This window comes from Symsagittifera roscoffensis, chromosome 8 (assembly GCF_963678635.1).
Source record: "Symsagittifera roscoffensis chromosome 8, txSymRosc1.1, whole genome shotgun sequence".
NCBI lineage: Eukaryota > Metazoa > Xenacoelomorpha > Acoela > Convolutidae > Symsagittifera > Symsagittifera roscoffensis.
In genome coordinates, this window is record NC_087069.1 from 23,289,558 (window position 1) to 23,309,319 (window position 19,762).

Genomic DNA, 19,762 nt, shown 5'->3' on the forward strand with positions numbered 1-19,762 from the left:
GACTGCCCGAGCTAGACTTACTAAAATCCTCAGGGCAGTCACTTTTCACAAAAACGTATTGGGTTTCAGTCCACACCAAATAATTACCCACTTTTTAGTTTAGACTTAGTGTAGCGAAAATCCGAGTTCGGACCTGTTTTGTTTTGGTCTGGTTTTTATTGAAAGGCAAGTTACCAGTGCAGTCACTGATTCCTGGCCTGTCTGCTAATAACCTAATACCTCTCACTGTAGTCTTTTTCCTGTTTACCTAAGTCCTTCAATAAAATAATACCCCTCCGGATTGGCAAAAATAGGACCCTTCCGGACTAGCAAAATTTAGACCCCTCCGGATTGGGACCCCTCTGAGTAGTAGATATAAGACCCCTCCAGATTGGGACCCTCCGAATTAGCAAATATAAGACCCTCCGGATTGGGACCCCTCCGAATTAGTAAATATGTGACCCCTCCGGATTGGGAGCCCTCTGGTCTGTGTTAGTAGCTTTTCGGATATTTCCTTCTTTCAACCTATACCCCTCCGGATACGTTCTCCGATGCAATTTTTCTTTTTCAATTAACTAGGAAGGGTATGTACTGCTTTCCTAGACCCTTCCGGATTGAAGTTAAGCCTCTTATTTGACAATTCACGCTAACGGTGAAGGGTCTTATCGCTCGCCTAACTTCGGCTCGATTAAGGTTTTTCTGTGCCTTTAGCCTTCCCTTTTCGTCTAGAACGGCCTAAAGTTACTTTATTCAATCGCTATTACCTTTTGGTAGGGGTATAAGGGCTTTTCTAAAAGAAATTTATAAAACGTGAAGGGTTCTACCCTCCCAAATTGGTTAATTGCTAAAAACAACCTCAAAAAATTTTCACGCTTACTTTTTCGAAAAACTTTTGTCCCTATCAGTAATTTCAGCTAATTTCTGATCTATTGACACCAAGATCAACTCGATATGCCTAGTAGTTCTAAAGTTATTAACCAAAATGTCTTTTTTCTAAAGTCAAGAAATTTCTCTCTAATAGGTTCCGCCTAACTTTTTCGCAATTCTGTTCTTTCGACCTAAAAATAATTGATCCGAGCTCAGAAAGTCTATACTCTTCTAGTTCAATGCAAAAGACCCGATCTAAAACGCTTTAGTTGAAAAAAGTTGCGAAAAACTATGCTACCTGTACCCCTTCGGATTGATGAATCCACCAAATCAAACACGTTAAATTCGATTTCTCTGCAACCCGGAAGCCTTTCGGGAAGCGGGTTTTAAAACCTGTAGATTCACTAGTGGACGTTGTCCGAACAACTATTTTTACTGTTCTAACTCAAAAATTTCAAAAATTTTCTGAATTTATAGTGTTTCGTTTTCTCAAAAATAACGAAAATTCGGTTTTTGGTTCCAAAATAGTTCCAACCACTTTCGAACTAGACTTAACCGGTTCTATTTATTATGGTAGTGAAGTTACGATGTACTACACTACTTTAGTGCTTTTTTTGCGTTTCAAAAAATATCAATATCTCAAAATCGCGACTAGTGGGGGGATCAAAATATCGCTATTTCGACCTAAAAACCGGTCTGCTTTCTGTGTTTTTCACTGAAAAACGGTATTACAGAGTATTAATATAGGCTATATAAGTAATAATATTAGTAATACTATACCCCTCCGGGTTTGTTTAATATCCGAATTAAGGTGCTTAACTCGGATATTCGCAGTTCGGTGAAGGGTCACTACAGTGCAGCACTGTCGAGCCTCCCACAGATTGCTATCTTACTTTTTGTACAAAAGGGATACAAAACTTGTTAACGATACCCAACAGTCGATTGTTGTTGTCCTTGAGCCCCTTCTTGTTGCTCCTTGTACTGCTTGCCGATCAGTCTTCTCCCAAGATCCTTCCGAATTGAGCGCAAATCAGCTGACCCTTCCGATTGAGCGCAATTTATCATTGACGTGCTTAAATGCTCAAATAACCCTACAGTACAAGCCTCACAAACGGGCTACAAAATTGATCGTAACAACCCTGACTGATATAAATGCCTGTGTCAACAATATATCTATCAACAACAAACGGGAGGGTCGGATCACATCTTGTCTGGGGGATGATTTCTAATGATTTTTTTTTACTTTTTACTGTTTTCGGTTTTTTCGGTTATTTTTTATGTTTTTGTTTTTCTTGGGTACTATACTACTTTTTGTTTGGTTTTATATCTTTAAGTGTTTTTGATCACAAACCTCTCAGGGGACGACAGGACCGCGAATCCCCCCACCCTTCCCGGTTCGTGAATTTTCGATCTTAACTAGGTTAAAAAGCTATTCACGATAATCCGGAAGGCTTCGCGTTCCGAACTACCCTTCCGCCACGGCGGTTTAGGCCTATTAAGGGCGTTAATGTGAGCATCCGCTCGGCGCGGAGTGCTCGTTAACGGTTCTGCCGGTCATGATGTTAAAAAGAATAACACCCAGGAGCGCCATAAAAACATGTATGTAACATTCGCCCGGAAGATACATATCGACGGAAAATAAAACATTTACAGTTAACTTAATTGTTCTCCGATTCTACTTGCTTGTAGTTGACTTCATTTGCGCTTTCTTGTGATGGGTTTCTGAGCTGAACGACAGTAGGATCAGGGGCGGATTTAGAGGGCGGGGAGGGGGTTCTGACGTTCTCTTTCCCCCTCAGGGTTTCGACCCCAATATATACTAACTTTGAGGGGAAGCGCACCAAAAAAAAAACGCGATTTTTCGAAACACGACATTGTTTGACCTATTTTTTCAAAAAGTTGCCTGCGGCGCTAAAAATTTGGCCAAATCAGCGTCTTTTTAGTGCTTTACGAGAGCTCCGAAAAATCAATTTGGTCGATCTAAAAAAAAGGTTGTCAAAATTTTTGAAAATTTTTTGAAAATCCGCCACCCTCTAAAAAATCCTAGATCCGCCCCCTGAATAGGATATTGGTACCTAAGATCTCCCCTGGCCAAACTAACCTTCCGCGCCTTTAGCGATCCAACGCTCTGATTCAATTATTGTGATAACGTCATCTATAGCACTTTTAATCGCACTTTACACTTTGTTTGACCCCTTTGAAGCACACTTTACATCTCGTTGGTTAAAACTCGGTACTGATTTTATTGGTAAATGTAATATCTTTTATCCTTTATATAAAAAGGAAATCGGGCTTGCGTAATTAGTTTGGAAAATTGTTCGCCACCGGCTTTTACCAATCTTGATTTTAAGTAACGTCCTATTGTTTTGTTCCTATTCCTCTCCTATTAACTTTCTAAGAAATGTCGTACTGTCTATATTACCAGCTATTTCTCTTATGGTAGGAGTCGCAAACAAGGCAAATTCATTTTTCGCTTTCTGTCTGATCCTGGATCACAATTGTTTCACACTGAAAACTATTCGATGATTGTTTTATTTGACTCACCCTGGTGCGTTTGGAGTATCTAGCAAACTGCCGTAGCCCACTGTAATTGTTATGAGGAAAGTTTTTTCTGAGAAGTTTTCATCTTGGGTTGCTTTATGAAGTTATCGCAGTTCTGACGCGTTTTGTGTCTCCTTTGTACAAATATGTTAGCCAATCCCGTGGTATGTCGAAAATTTTGGTGAACGTTTTCGCCAAATTCTAGAAACCAACCAGCTTCTCTCTTTTGTTTGTACATCATTTTATCCTGTTTGGTCACGACCGCGACTGTAGGTTAGTGCAACCGTAGGGATCTTTCCCGCACTGGAGTTCCATGGATAACAAACGATTATATTGTAATTTTATAGTCAGTATCTATACAATTACAAAAGTAATCCATTATAATACATCAAAAATGGATTAAAATTCATTAATTTTTACATCAATATAATCAATTATAATCGATTATAATCGATTATAATTAAAACAAAATGAAAAATGTAACATGTTTCTTATATTTTTTGTATGCCAATAAAATCCCTTAAATTCGATTATAATCAATTATAATGGATTTTTTCGAGAGGTTAGTCATGCAATTTACAACTTTTTTTAATTTTTGTCTTAAATACCCCGTTTACCCCCTCCCTGATTACCCCCCCCCCCCCCACACACACACACACACACACACACACACACACAAACCCTGTTTACACCCCCCCCCCCCGTTTACCCCCCCCCCCCCCCCCCCCCCCCCGTTTTCCTCCCAGCTTACACCACCCCACCCCCTCCCCCTCCCCCTCCCCCTGGTATAGTCACCCCCTCCCTCTGTTATAGTCACCCCCTCCCACAGTTTACCCCTTCTCAGTTTACCCCCCGTTTAGTGGAGGAGGGGGTATGGACATTGACGACAGATGGGGGGCAAAGTGAGGGGTAGGCGAGGGTTAATTCGTAGGTTTAGATTGCGAGTAGTCCGTGAGTTAAAAAATGTAAAGATTATAATCCGTTATAATCAATTACAATGGATTTTAATTGGATTTTAATCCATTATAATGGATTTTAATGGATTGTAATTTTACGAAAATAATAGATTTCGTGGCCTAAATTTGCAACAATAATTGATTATAATGACAACATTTTAGACAACAGCTTTCCATTATAAACGATTATTATCCATGATGCTCCGGTGCGGGTTGCTTCCTTACAGTTGTCTCTCAATTGCATCATGTGGCAGTTCAAATAAGGAAAGGTCGCTTATATTTTTCCATGAATTTGATTTTTTCCTTTACGTTTTTTCCCGATGAGTTTTTCTGAAATACATTTGTTGAAAAAATTGTCTCCATTTATTCTTTTTTCGAACATTATAGTTTTGGGGGAAAATTATTTTTGACCCAGACAAAAATACAGTCAGAGCCCTCAAAACATGGCCTGCATGCAATTTTTTCTATAAAAATAATTTTAGATCATTATTAGTCATGGCAATTGGTCTTCGATTTTATATTGCAGGTGGGAACACAAATTGTCAAACAACCAGTTTCGAAAAATCATTGTTATCACTGTCAAATTTTTGTTCATATCCGTCAAAGGTATATGGGAGGAAGTGGTAGAAGAGCCGTATTTTAACCTAAGCTACATTGATGAATATTTATACATCCACGTGATGAATTATCTGATAAACTTTTGAATAAAGTTAACCAGGAATTAGTTATCGGAAACATAAAGAAAAAGCTGGAGTTACTCGTCCAAGTCGCAGAGAAACACCTGGTAGCAACTCAGATTCCTAAAATAATTTAAAAAACACTGATAAAGACATTGTAGAGGACAACAGCAACACAAAAGACTAAAATTTGACACAGACAGTGAACCCGATGAAAACAACTTAATAGAAGAAAAGATGCACTTCCGGTGTCGCGATATGTCTTCAGACACTTTGCGAATACTTTTATTTGGCATATTAAAAAAATTGCTTTTGTATATGACTTAGTGAGATACCACTGGGACACACTTTTTGAAAATTTGTTTTGTCAATAACTAGGTCGGCAATTAAATTGTTTCTGACTCTTTTTTTTTATTTCATTTAATTTTAATCATTTAGTTCAGTTTAGTTTATACCAGCACTTTAAAATAAATTTGTCAGATTATTTCTGGCTGTAGCATTATTGGGAGTATTTTTCAAAAAAAATTTTTTTTTAGACTTCAAGGTTGGCCCTGCTCCCAGCTACAGATTAACTTTTGGTACAATGGTGGCCAAGATTGAGAACGGGGAGAACACCGCTGTTACAGATAGAGGCTTCGACCTTCACAATGGAATGTCCTTCTCTGCTCATGACAAGGACCAAGACAGATGGGTGAAAGGAAACTGTGCTGAAGAATCTGGAGGAGGAGGTGGTTGGTGGTATAAAAAATGTCACTCTATTAATTTGAATGGAAAGGTGACTACTTCCGACAGAAGTAATCTCTTAGAAATGAGATATTTCGATGGTAATGAAGTCAGAATGATGTCAACCAGTGAGATGAAAATTATCCGTGTTGATAATTGAACAGTATATCAAACTATATATGCTGGACGAGAGAACATGATTTAACTAAACACATTAACTAGTTCGGAATATCTAACAAAATTTAATGTTTACTTTAGTTCTTGAACAAAATTACTGCGTTTTCAGAATTTCGTATTGAAAAAAGTATCTTCATTATCAACGAGTAATTCAAGATTGAAACAAACCGATTGAAAAAAAAAGATTTTTTTTTGAATAATTTTTTTCATGGTTTCAACTTTCCATTATAACTCATCAAATGCCAAAAAGAGCTCTTTTGAATTTACAAGTTTTGCACATCTAAGATGAAAAATTTCAACAAGTCTAATTTAAACATGCTTGGGTTTTTTTAATTTTGTGTTTCGAGAAAAAAAAAGTTCCTTTGGAAATCTCATTCAGTTTCTGAAACGTTTTGGATTGTAATTTTGTTCTCTTTAAATAAAAATAAGGCAATTTGATCGAAGGCAGATCAAAGGCAGAGCACACTTAACAAAATGTTTTTCGTAGGATTCTATTGATCGCCTTTCTGTTTTACTTCTGGAGAGATGGATAAAAGATTGGCACTGCAGCAAAAAAGTCGAACTGACTATCTCTGTTATTAAAAATTTGCAATAATATCTACTTTTCTATTTATGACCTAGCTTTAGTAAGAAAAAAACTATTTGCATTATTCCCAAACAAAATTATGAACAGTCGTGTCGCATAGAATTGCGTGGTGCAAAAAAAGCTGTTTTTGAAAAACAGAAAAAGTTGTTTTTGAGAAGCATTATGAATTATGCGAGGAACAATGTTCTTTATTAAACACGCGTGTGTATGGATCACTGTTCATCTATTGAATAACAACCAATTGTGTTGTTGATTTCAGCAATCACAGTTCATTGTCCTCTCTCGACTGAATATAATGACAATCAAGATTTACTTGTGAAAAAAAAACAGTTTTGCTAGTTATTTTAACAACTTGTGTAAAAATGGCACTATATATTTTTAGGGTTTCCCCCTTTTTAACTCTAAACAACTTAAAACCCTACAATTTCACTCCCTACTTTTTGCTGCCTTAGCAATTTAAAAAATGAAATGACCTTGCCAAAATTTCAATGAATCATTCCAAAATGAACCAAAAACAAGCAATAGTTCGATAATTTTCAAAAGCCCGCGTATAATTAGACGTTCTTTTACTAATATGGTCTAAATTTCTAGACCTTTTCAGCCAGTTTAGAAATTTAAAAAAGGTTTAATCAATGCCAAAAGCCTAAAAATCAATATATTTTAGAATCATTCTCGAACTTAAACTTATGACCTGATCGCTTTGTCAGCTTTTTTTTGAACTGTTGGCACAAAAACTGTCAGAACTTAATTTTTGTTAGAAATTTTACGCCAAAGTGTTGTGAAATAGCACAAGCAGCTTTTCTAGTAATCATAATGGTTTAGCGAAAAGTCTAATTGAAATTAAATTACAAACTTGTTGATAAGAGTCTTAAATAAATTAGGAAGCCTCCTTCTAGCAAGTATAACTAAGATAAAACAAGTTTTTCATTGTACTGTGTTAAATTGGAATACAAGAGTTATATTGTTGTCGATTTAAATTGTTTAGTAGAGAAATGACTAAGTGTTTAAAAGTACGGTGTTAAATTGTATGTCATTAAATTATAGGACACCATTTTTAGAAAGCATTACTGAACTAAATCAAATCACAAAGTATTTATGTGACGGTTAACTTTTCACAGTTTTGCTTCGAAGAAAACCGTTAACTTCCGTAAAATTTCCGCGGCTAGTAGATGAATTGTTATAAAAAGCAAGCAAACAAGGACAAGGCTTTCAAAAAGTGGGGAAAAATTACTCCATATAATCTTAACTACTTAAGAAACAAAAAAAACAACACACTCGAAATTATCGGGAAGACTAAAATTGCAATCTTATCTTCATTTAATTGCAACAGAAAAATTAATTAAATGTAACAGCAGTTCCAAAGACCTGTTCATCGTTTGATATATGAACGTCATAAAAGTTTCCCATTTTCGCATTTCAACGGATCAATTCAACAAATACTCAATGTCGATTGCAATTGATTTAGCGCAAACTGGCTACCACTGTTCATTATATCGACTTTCGAAACGAAAGTTACGGAATTTTTGTGCTTGGGTGGTTTTTTTTTCTTCTGACAAAATTCGACTATTTAACTAGCCATTTTCGACAAAATTTTCTTATAACATTCAAAAGGTATTGTTGTCATGAGGTTTAATTTGAAAATATTTTTCGCTTGTGATCATTTTTTGTAATGTTTAGGGGCTTAAAGATAGTCATTTTGGCCAACTTGAGACAATTACCGCGCGATATATTTCGCGCTATTATTGCGTAAGCAGAGATTTGATCCGTCTTAGAAATCGTTTGAAATTGGTTGAACGAAGCTTATTTGCCATAATTGATTTGTTACTGGGAGCGTAATTTATCACTTTGAATTTAATATTGCATATGTGGGAATGATTTTAACAAAAAAACTCAAAAAAAATTTTTTTATTAGATTTTCTTTTTGATGTTATTTTTGCCCCATAGACTTTAATAACTTCGCCCTGATACGAGCAGTTTTTGGTAGTATTTTAATAATTGGCTGAAATTTTATTCAAAGGTGTTTTTTTTTGGCACAGCATTTCTTTTTTGAGCATTCGTTTACTTTGGTGTAAACTTAACTAATTGACTAATCCTGAAATTGACCCATCCTTAAAACAAAAATAAACATTAAGGATGTTTTGAAAAGTGACCTGAAGAACAGGGAAAAGTTACCTTATGCGCAAAAATTAACAAGTGAAACTCATTTCACCACTCTTTATTTTCGATATCTGGAATGCTCTACCAATCATCCACCGCAAAAAAAATTCAAAAAATATTTCGCTAACATAACTATATTTCCAATTGACGAAACTAGTTTGCAAACTTTCGAAAAAAAAAATAGCGACAAAATTTTTTTCGGTAATTTCAAATAATTGGAAAAATTTTTGCTGTCGCCATCAAAAAAATGCTAGCCATAAATTTTCCATATATTGGAATTGAATTATTAGCAGTTGTGTGACAAAAGTTCATGTGGTACAATACAAGGAATTTTATACCAAAACAAGATAGTAGTTCTTCGAAATTCTGATGAAACTATTTTAGCAAAATGAAATTTGTATGATTAGTATTTATTCGTAGACTTAAATTATGGAATTGTATGATTAGCATTTTTGGTCTATGGAGGTCAACACGGGAAGAGTGATAAAGTTGCTTCGTGAAATTTGGGAAAAATTATATTATCGTGTGATATCTTGTGTGCTGTTGAACACTTGAAAATTGTACTCACAGCGAGTTCCGCAATTTTCGAAAAATAAACTGTTACTCATTCTAGATACAAGTTGTCTGAATCACGGTATTTGTAATAATCCATTGTACATCGGGCCATGAATAATTTGATATGGCTATAATTTATAATCTTTGACAATAGCTGGAAAACCAATACCAACAAACCTTGGTTATTTTAGACCAAAACTGAGACAGATGGCGATTTAAATCATTTAAATCAACGACCAAATCAATCTTTGTGATGTCGCAAAAACAATCGAGGCAAATTTTTAATGTACAACGTTTCTGCATGAACTCCAATTTTCATAGATTTATATTGATAATTCGAATTTTGATTTGTTTTTAATACAACTTTCAAAAGATTTTTGATGCATATACTTGGGTTTAAGCTGCTTTTGAAAACTGTTATCAACGTTACTCCTGGTTGATTACTTCAACGTTATTTCAACTTCGGGTTTCGGGTCAAAAGCTGTCTGTAAGTTCGATTGATTTTTCAAAATATAAGTTGAATACTTTGACGGGGAAGGAAAATGCTTCTCTGCAAAAATCAAATGAACAAAAAATTTTTTAGAAACTCTGGATTCATCCAGTTTTCTATATCATTTGAAACTGAATACTCCATCCATCACATCTTTAGTTTCGGGACCAAAATCAACACTTCATTCAACCTTAAGCTTAAAAAATCATATATATACATAGGGGCCGATTGAGATGGGGTGGGTAGACGCCTTCTCTCAGGAAATCATAAAGTCGCCCTCGGAGCCAGTTATACAAATTTTGAGGTCGTAGCGCGCGCCAAAAAAACTCATTTTTGTCAAAAGTTTTCCAAAAAGTGGCTTAAAACGCGTTTTCATCTGTTTGTTCAAAAAGTTGATGTCTGTGGCGCAGAAATATTGATCTAAACACGGATATTTTGAAGTTATGGGAGAGATCAGTAAATTAATTTGTTCGAGCCAAGAAAAGATTGAAAATATTTATATAAAAATGCAGATTTATCTACGTATATAGGGAAGCCTATATTTATCTACGTATATAGTGAATTTCATACAGTTTTATAACAAAAACTGTAATAATTGGTATGCGACTACTAGGTGTTTTTAGGAACAATCAAATGATTTAAAATTTTAGCCTGTTTTTTGAACAGAAATAACTTTATGTTTCTGTTTGAAATTGATTAACATGTGACGTCACAGAAAATGTTCAATGTGATTTATTTTTTCGTCATTTTTGAAATGTATTTACGGAAAAAATGCGTAACATACAGTTTCAAAAAGTAAAAATTATCAAGCAATTTTCCATGCAAAAATGAGTTATTCAATTTACTTTAAAACAAGTTTGAAGAATTTTAATATATTTGTTGGTTTGATAAAAAGCTTGTCATACAGTTTCAGACATGGAAATACTGGAACCTGATCTAGACTACATTTTATGATTGGATAATTTAGATATTTTACCAAGGTAAAGTATTTAATATTAACCAATCATGATCCATCTAACTAACAACCCACTTATTTGTAAGTGCTGAAGTTACTTGTAATTTCAGCACCAGAGAGATTTGAATTTAACTTAGAAATTAGTTGGACTCTCCCGAGCACTTCAGCAGCCGCAATAAACCAGTATACCCTAGATCTATTGAGCCTAGCAGAGACTAGTTAAACAACCTGAGACTAGATAGTATAAGAGTAAGATTAGGATCGGTATTAGACTAAGAAGTTGCACGAATCTATCCGGCCGAAAATAAGATAGCGTGACGAGCAGACGGTGTACCCTATCCGAAATTACTCTATGAGTTAACCAACTCGGTCCTAACTCATCTGGTGCGACCATAAGTCTCGAACAAGACCTTAATAGCTTAGAATTAACCAAAATAGATTAGAAATTAGACAAAAACATTTAAAAAATGTTATACGACAATAATTTAATCGAAATGTCTCTACGACTCAATAGATCAGAGCCAATATTCCGAACCATAACAGAACTACCCGGAATTGGAAGAAGACCTCGAACCAGAGACGACATACGACAAAGTAGAAACTTGCCATATAGCTATATGATAGTTAGGCAAAAACCAGAACAAACTTTTATATTTAGAATACTACTAGCAATGAATTTAGATTTTCATTTGCAAACATAAAACCTTGAAGTTAATCTTCAAAATCATTTCAGGCGCTAAACAAAATTATTAATATACAATAACGATTGATAAAAAGATCTAAGATCGTTTTCCTAAAACTCTGCAGTAATATACAAAACATGTTTGAAAAATATTTATTGAAAAATAAAAAATAAAAATTAGTAGCATGACAATAAATGGTTAGTAATCATAAATCATCCCGTTGTTCCAGCTCCATCACCTAAAACATAACAGCAATCATAAACCCACTAATATCATCAAAACACTAAATCTTTCCTTTACACACATTTAAAATTTTATTAAAACTTAAATTCACTTAATTTTAAAACCAGATCATCAAGGCTTATCCTTGGATCTTAAATCATTTCCTACTTAATTAAATTTCAAACTTGATCATCAAGGCTTATCCTTGGATCAAACAGAACAACTTTGTTCTCCCCCACCCACTTAATTAGTGTCTAACGACCTCAAACGTCGATTCACTACCCAACCCTTTCTAAAGACCTAAGACTAATAGAAATTTTTAAACAAAACTAATCATTCAAATTAGGATAAACAGTGAAGAACTTCGGTTATTCATCCTTCACTTGACCCCCCCTCTTACCAGACCCAGGATAAATCTTAGACTTAGTAAGTTTAAAATAGTATCTAACGAACTACTCGCGTTCTAATTATACCTGAACCTTGTGGATCGATTTACCATTCTCCAACCCTTGAACACAATCACTACCCCTAAGTAAGATTAAGTAAGTTAACACCTTAACTTATACTAGCCACGAGAAAGTAAAAAATCATTCTTCGGAATCGATATACTTTTCTCTCCAACCCTGAACAAATAGACCCAGGTTAAGCTAACCAAAAAATCGTAAGAACTAACAGTTTAAGAAAATAGAAACCATTTAACAACCTTTTGCATCCGTCATCCTAAACCTTATGTCATTTAAAAACCTAGGAAATAAACAAACAATCGTTTTACACAATTGTGAAATAGATAACAAAAAATACGACCTTGTAATCACACCTCATACACAAACAGTTGGATACATTCGAACAAAACGACAAACACTAAAAAGAAAAATAATAACGAAACAAAGACAAATAACACGAAAAAGATTTTCAAAAAATCGAAACGCATTTTCAGAATCAGAAACCAACAGTTTAGACGAACTTTACAAACTAAAAGAATCAATAGATAAAAATTGCCCACTTCACGATCAATTATATTTTTCTGACTCAGAAACAACTTCAAATTCATCAAAAAGAGGAAAAAGAAGAATAAAAAAGCAGTATAAACACAAACCAGTACATTTATACAATTGGAATCAACCAATTCGACACATTAATAATTACATATTAACAGTCATCGAACGAAAAAATGAGCTCAACGCACACCCCAGGTGAAGAAAGTCCAGATGATGATGAAATCTTTCCTTTTATAGTAGATGCAACCACTGATAGAGGACAGCATATATTTTGCAAAAATTTACTATTAAATTTATTTGAACCCGGAATCAGTCCATGTAAAACAGAGTTCCCAGATGTAAAAATCAAAAGACAAATCATAGACCACTACTTAAAAGATATATGCAACATAACACAACAGTATGGAATCTACTCCATAGAATTCACCTCACCAAACCATAATAATAGAAAATATACAATCCAAACAGACAATCTTGATTTAGAATTTTCAAAAGTTTTTTCAGAATATATAAAAAGCATCCAATATCATAACTCACAAAGAGCAAACTCCATATTCACCAATGAAGTTTTCGCAATAATATATAGTTATATTTCGATATTAGAAAACGAAATCCCAATAACAAATGTCTCACCGACAGAAACATCTAAACATTTGAAAGTACGACATGAAATCACACTACTCTCTAGTTATTTAAACATCATTAAAGAAAATTTCACGAAAGACGACGTTTCACAACATACAAAACACGATCTACAAAAAATTTTGGCATGGTTCATAATAGATTATTTCACACACAATATTGATTTAATTGCACAAGCAAGAAAAAATTTTAGACCCCAAAACTCGAACGATGATACCGCTATCACAGAACAATCAGATTATGTTTGGGACCCCGAATGGTCTCATCCCGCATTTATAAGCTTCCCACAATCAATCTCAAGTCAAGCAATAAGTACGATATCTTACATAAGAGATTATGTAAAAGTAATACCATTAACCATTGATGCAACACCATTAAACTATAATACATTTTTGCCCGATACACAAAATAATAGTTTAAACTCTACAGTTATACACAATGAAAACCTCAATGGAACTAGGAATCTTACTCAACAAGATATCCAGACACCATCACACTTCATAAATGAAGAAATTGTACACACAACAACTACACAACAAAGTATTTCACCAATACGCCCAAATTTAACAACACCAAAAAATACAAATCTTTCACAAACACAGGTAACCTTACAATCAACCGTTAAACCTTCGGTTGCCCCTAAGTATTCACATATGGATTACCAAACATACAGACCCATGACAATACCATCAAAAACACACAAAACATTCACTAGAAACAACTTTGCAGACCATAATTATAATTATACACATCCATCAAAAACATATAACCAACCACAAAGAAATTTTAACCAATATACAAGATCTCGAAATTGGGATAACCCAATGACCCAAACTAATTCAATAAATTTCCAAACAAATCCTCCACAGGATCACAGTGAAAATTACCCATTTTTTCAACAAAATAAAAGTAAAAAACAGACATCTTATCAAATGGATTATTTATCCTCAGATGATGATTTCTTACAACCAGATATATTTGCACCAAATACTCAAGAATATCGTAGACAAGGAATACAGAGAACACGTACAAATCATAGAAATTTTTCTCCACAACCAATAGATGCACAACATAAACAACCAATTCAACAACAAAATCTAATTAATACACAATCTTTTCAACCAATTCAACAACAAAATCCAATGACTGCACACTCGTATCAACCATCACAAATGCAAAATGAAATACCACTCCCATATTATCTCCAACAACATGAAATAACAAGAAACCAACTTTCAAATTTTTCTCAAATGCCAAATGCAGCAGAATCATTACAAATGACAATGAATCCATACCTTATGGGTGGATCATCAATAACATCAAACAAACCTTTAATGGTTTTCACAGGAACAGACCCTGAATACTCTGTAGAAGATTATTTAAATGCAGTAACAGCAAACCTGATTTTAAATATAGGACCTGAACCAATTAATACGCCACTACATCAAAATTGGATACATCGACGCACAGCGTTAATACAAACAACCTTAGATGGCGCAGCCCAAAAATGGTTTTCAGTACTACCTCTAGAAATAAAATCAAACTGGAAAAGGTTTACACAGGAATTTTCAAAAATGTTTGACTCCGAAAGAAACAAACAACAACAAAGAGTTTTATGTAATGAAATTCGCAGATTACCAAACGAAACCATCAAGCAAATAGCAGTACGAATCGAAACACTAGTTCGAAAAGCATATTCATTAAATACACACGACTATAAAAACACAAAGATGACAGAAATCTTAATGATGACCTTAACACCACAATTAAGGAAAATAGCAATAAAAAAGAGAGCATCCCATCCTTCTTCAATTCGAGAACCCGATTTAGATTTTCGAAAACTAGTAGACAAATTAGAACAAGCAGAAATCACGATGAAACTAGAAGAAACGGAAAATCTGAAATTACAATACGTTAACAGAATTGAAACGACTCCCACTAATATTAATAATATACAGGAATCAGAGACAGACCTCGTTGAAAAAATCACTGAAATACTCAATATTTACGAAAAGAACCCAAACTTTAAAGGCAAACCATCTTTCAAAAAATGGTGTAATTATTGCCGACGATACGGACATAGTATTTCCGAATGTAGACAAAAACAGCAAGACAATCAAAATAAACCTCAAAAATATAAAGAACCAAATAAATCATTCTATCAATACATGAAAAAAGATCAAAATCTACCGAACAAAACAGTCTACAGCAACAACAGTTCAGGAAAACCACTCCCGAACAATACAAATTATACAAGAAATCAATCACCATATAACTCAAGTTATAGAGGAAGATCACCAGAACGAAGAAACACGCATAATTCATCACAAAATCACTACAATAGACCAAATAGTCGAAATAACTACTCCAGATCAAATTCAAATACACAACGATTTGTTTCTAGATCTAATTCCCAATCAAGAAATAACTACTATCCAAGCAACCAATCACGAAATTCATCATACAATAGGAATAGAAACTACTCCTATAATCGAAATAGAAGTTATTCAAACAACCGAAACCAGAATTACCCGAACAATCAATCAAGGAATAACTCATATAATAGATCGAACTATAACAGACCAAACAATAATTACCAAAACAGATCGCGAAATAATTCACAGAATCGACACTCAAGTTATAATAATCGTTATAGAAATTATTCCCAATCACCACACCGGAATAATAATAACTATAATAATTCTAATAATCGCCACAGAAGTAGTACACCTAAACATCAAAGACAAATCAATCAAGTACAATCTAACCCAGAAACAACATCAGACCCTCCAGGTATTGATGACACAGTAACTGATACGTTACAACTCAATCAAATAAACTGTACATCATCAGATTCAGAAAGTGATACTGAAAACACTCTTTCTATCAATATGATAAAAGTCGAAAATGACTATGAATCTGTCATATATGAACAACCTTTTTCATCACACATATATGAAAATCAATCAGAATTTCTTCAAAATTATTACATTACACCCATAAATTCCACACCAACGACGCAAGAAACAAATGAGATTAACACTACAAATCAAACCAATAAAAATATCAAAACAAAATGCTTGAATACAAACCACATTTATCAAAATATACAAAAAGAACAACCCAAAGAAAAAATTTGGACAATACCATTTTTCTTAGAAAGCCCAAGAAGTAAAGAATTTCAACCACCAGACCTTGAAATAGATTTTTTAATTGATTCAGGAGCAGAATCAAACATAATAAACATCCCCACATGGAATGAAATAAAAACTTTACACCCAAAGCTAACACCTCTTGAAACCTCCAGTAAGTTAGCAACAGCACAAGGATCAACATTGATAAACTACGGAAAAATCCAATTATTTCTCCTCCCCACCAGAACAATGGAGCAAAGCAAAATTTTAAATAAGCCATTTAAACAAATATTCCATATCACTGATATTAAATATAATAACATTGGAATACCATTTATTTCGAAGTATATACCAACAATTAACATACTAAATAGTAAAATATTAATCAAAGATAAATATACAAAAACAAAAGAAACATCCTTAACATTTTTTCAAAGATTAAATAAACAACCACCATTCTTTTCAAAATTCTACCCGATATTTAACCAACAAAGAAAACACCTAAAACCACTATCAGGAAATATTTATAATTTTTCAATCAAACAAGTTCACCAATATGATAAAGAACAAAACAAACAAAAATTTTATATGTCAGAATTTGAATTCAAACCTATTCACAAATTTTTCAAAATCACAATCTCATCCATAAAATATTTGAAAAATTCGAATTCAGATATCATTTCCTTACATGTCTATAACAACACACCTTACCAAGTAACATTACCTTTAGGACTTTTAGGATATTGTGAAACCAACGCTACAATATCACCAATACACGAAAAAGCCTATCGCGTAAATAATATACTCCAATTACTAGATATTTGCCAATCTACAATTCTTAATGAAGAATTATCTATAAATAATATAATAAGTAACGAAAACAGAAATACGGATTATTTCACAAAAATTCCATATTTCAAACCTACATTCAACATAAGTAACTACACAGAGGACCAACAAAAATTTTTAACAATGTTTAATTTCCAACATTCACAAATAACACAAGACGAATTCGAAAAATTAGCCAAACAGCTAATTAAATATTCATCAGTCTATGCAACATCAAAATTCGATGTTGGAAAAATCAGTTCATCACTACATCTCCCGTTAAAACCAGACGCAGTTTTCAAAAAACAGAGAGCAAGTAAAGTACCAATTCACTTACATGATAAAGTGAACAGATTACTCGATATTTTAGAACAATACAACATTATATCACCAGTTAATAAAGAAGAACAACCAAAAGGCAACACATTTATCAACCCCGTTATCATTCTAGCTAAAGGAGAATCATTAAAAATCGTTCTCGATGCTAGATACCTCAATTCACTTATAGATGAATCAAAATGTAATTGGCCCATTGAACCAATACAAGTTATTTTAACAAAAATAAACGGCAAATACTTTACAACCGCCGATATGAATAGTGCATACAATCAAATGCCACTAGATGAACAATCACGACGTTTAACACAATTTGTTATCGGAAACCAACAATATGAATTCAACCGCTTATTCTATGGAATATCCATAGGACCAGCAGCATTTTCAGCTTTTATGAGCAAAATTTTTAGACCACTAATACTCAAGAAAAACGCAATCACCTATTTAGACGATGTTTTTATGCAATCACAAACAAAAGACGAGATGTTCAATGTTTTAGAAAAATATCACCAAATACTTCAGAACGAAAATCTGAAGGCCGCCCCCGATAAATCACACTTCTTTTTGACAAGAGTTAAATTCTTAGGACATAATATAGAAAGAAAAACAATCACTCCATTGAAATCACGCATTGACGCTATTCAAAAACTTCAACCACCAACAAATAAAAAGAAAATCCAAGAATTTCTTGGAATGTTAAACTTTTTAAGTAAATATGTTTATAAAATGCAATTATATCTACGACCATTTTATAACATCCTTAGACAACAAAATAATTTTGAATGGAACACAGAACATCAAACACGATTTGAAGAAATAAAGAAACTTTTAACTGAACAAATTTCAAACAAAATTCCAGATTCAAATCAACCATTTTATGCAATGTGCGATGCTTCGAACTTTGGCATCGGTGCAGCACTATTACAATCACATAATGGTACAAATAAAATGAACCTCATATCAGCAAATTCTCGATTATTCACTCAAGCAGAGCTACGACTCTCAACTCTAATGAGAGAATGTACAGCCATAATATATACACTGACAGAATATGAATTTCTGATACTTGGATCAAAACATCCAACAGTTCTATTCACAGACCATAAACCAATCATCTTTCTCTTTACACAAAAATCTAACCCAAACCACCGAGTTTACAGATTTCAACTAATTCTAATGAAATTTCCAAACTTACATATAGTTTGGACTGCAGGAAAAAAATCTTGCATTACCAGACACCTTAAGTCGAAATACACCACCTGAATTACTTACACGAAAAACAACAGTTGAAATACCCAAAAACATAAAATTCTACCTTGCAGAAAACGAAACATCACCCCGATTGGAATGCAAATATGCAGTAAAAACTGATATTGAACAATCACAAATAAATAGTTTACAACATTTCCCACTTTATTTAGATTGTCAAAATAATCATTATGAAGTTGATTTACTTGGAACATCAACTTTCAAACCAATCCCATATTCTCAATGGATAAAAAATAACACCCAACAAAAACGAACAAAACAACACCCGCCTAAAAAAGACCATTTTCCACTAATTGAAAAAGAAGATTTAACTGATAAAATAAATTTATCAGGACCACAAACAAATGATTCAAAATACACAATAAATCAAGTTTTTGACCTTCACGACCCACTTGATACAATCCCTTATCTAAATTCGAAATTGAAAACATTTTTCTCCCTCCAACAGAAACGATTACAATTTCAACACTGAAACAATATCAAAATCTTGACCCGATAATTAGACAACTAAAATCATGGCACAAATATAAAACTAAACCTGTCAAGGCAGATTCAACCATTCTAGGAAACAAAACACTCCTCCGATACTTTCGCAAATTTAACAACACAACAATTAACGAAAATACAGACCTTTTAGAGTATAACCTGAATGAATCTACAGTTCCCTGTCTCCCTTTAAGTATGATTCTTATAGCTTTTAATATTTCACATACACAAAATATTAAAGGACATTCTGGATCAGAAAAAACATATTCAAATTTTATACAAAATTTTTACTTCCCAAATGCACCAATTTGGATAAAAGTACTATGCAATGATTGTATAGTATGTCAACTAAATAAACCTTACCCAAATCAAAAACAAATAGCACAAAAACAAGATTTTAAAGGACAAAGTTTGTACTTTAATCATCGTATCTCATTTGATACCAAAGGACCAATTTCACCCTCATCCGAAGGAAACTCCTACATTATGGTAATTGTTGAC

At 33.5% G+C, this 19,762-nt stretch overlaps 2 protein-coding genes across 2 annotated transcripts in view; one reads left to right on the top strand and one right to left on the bottom strand.

Moving 5' to 3' along the window:
* LOC134853297 (adenylate kinase 9-like) overlaps nucleotides 1-19,762 on the bottom strand; it is a 570,635-nt gene that overhangs the window by 78,507 nt on the left and 472,366 nt on the right. The gene's annotated exons all lie outside the window — the stretch shown is intronic.
* Nucleotides 5,604-5,903, top strand: LOC134853510 (fibrinogen beta chain-like). The gene has a single exon (XM_063869509.1). It carries the CDS (start codon nucleotides 5,604-5,606, stop codon nucleotides 5,901-5,903), a length of 300 nt encoding a protein of 99 aa, XP_063725579.1.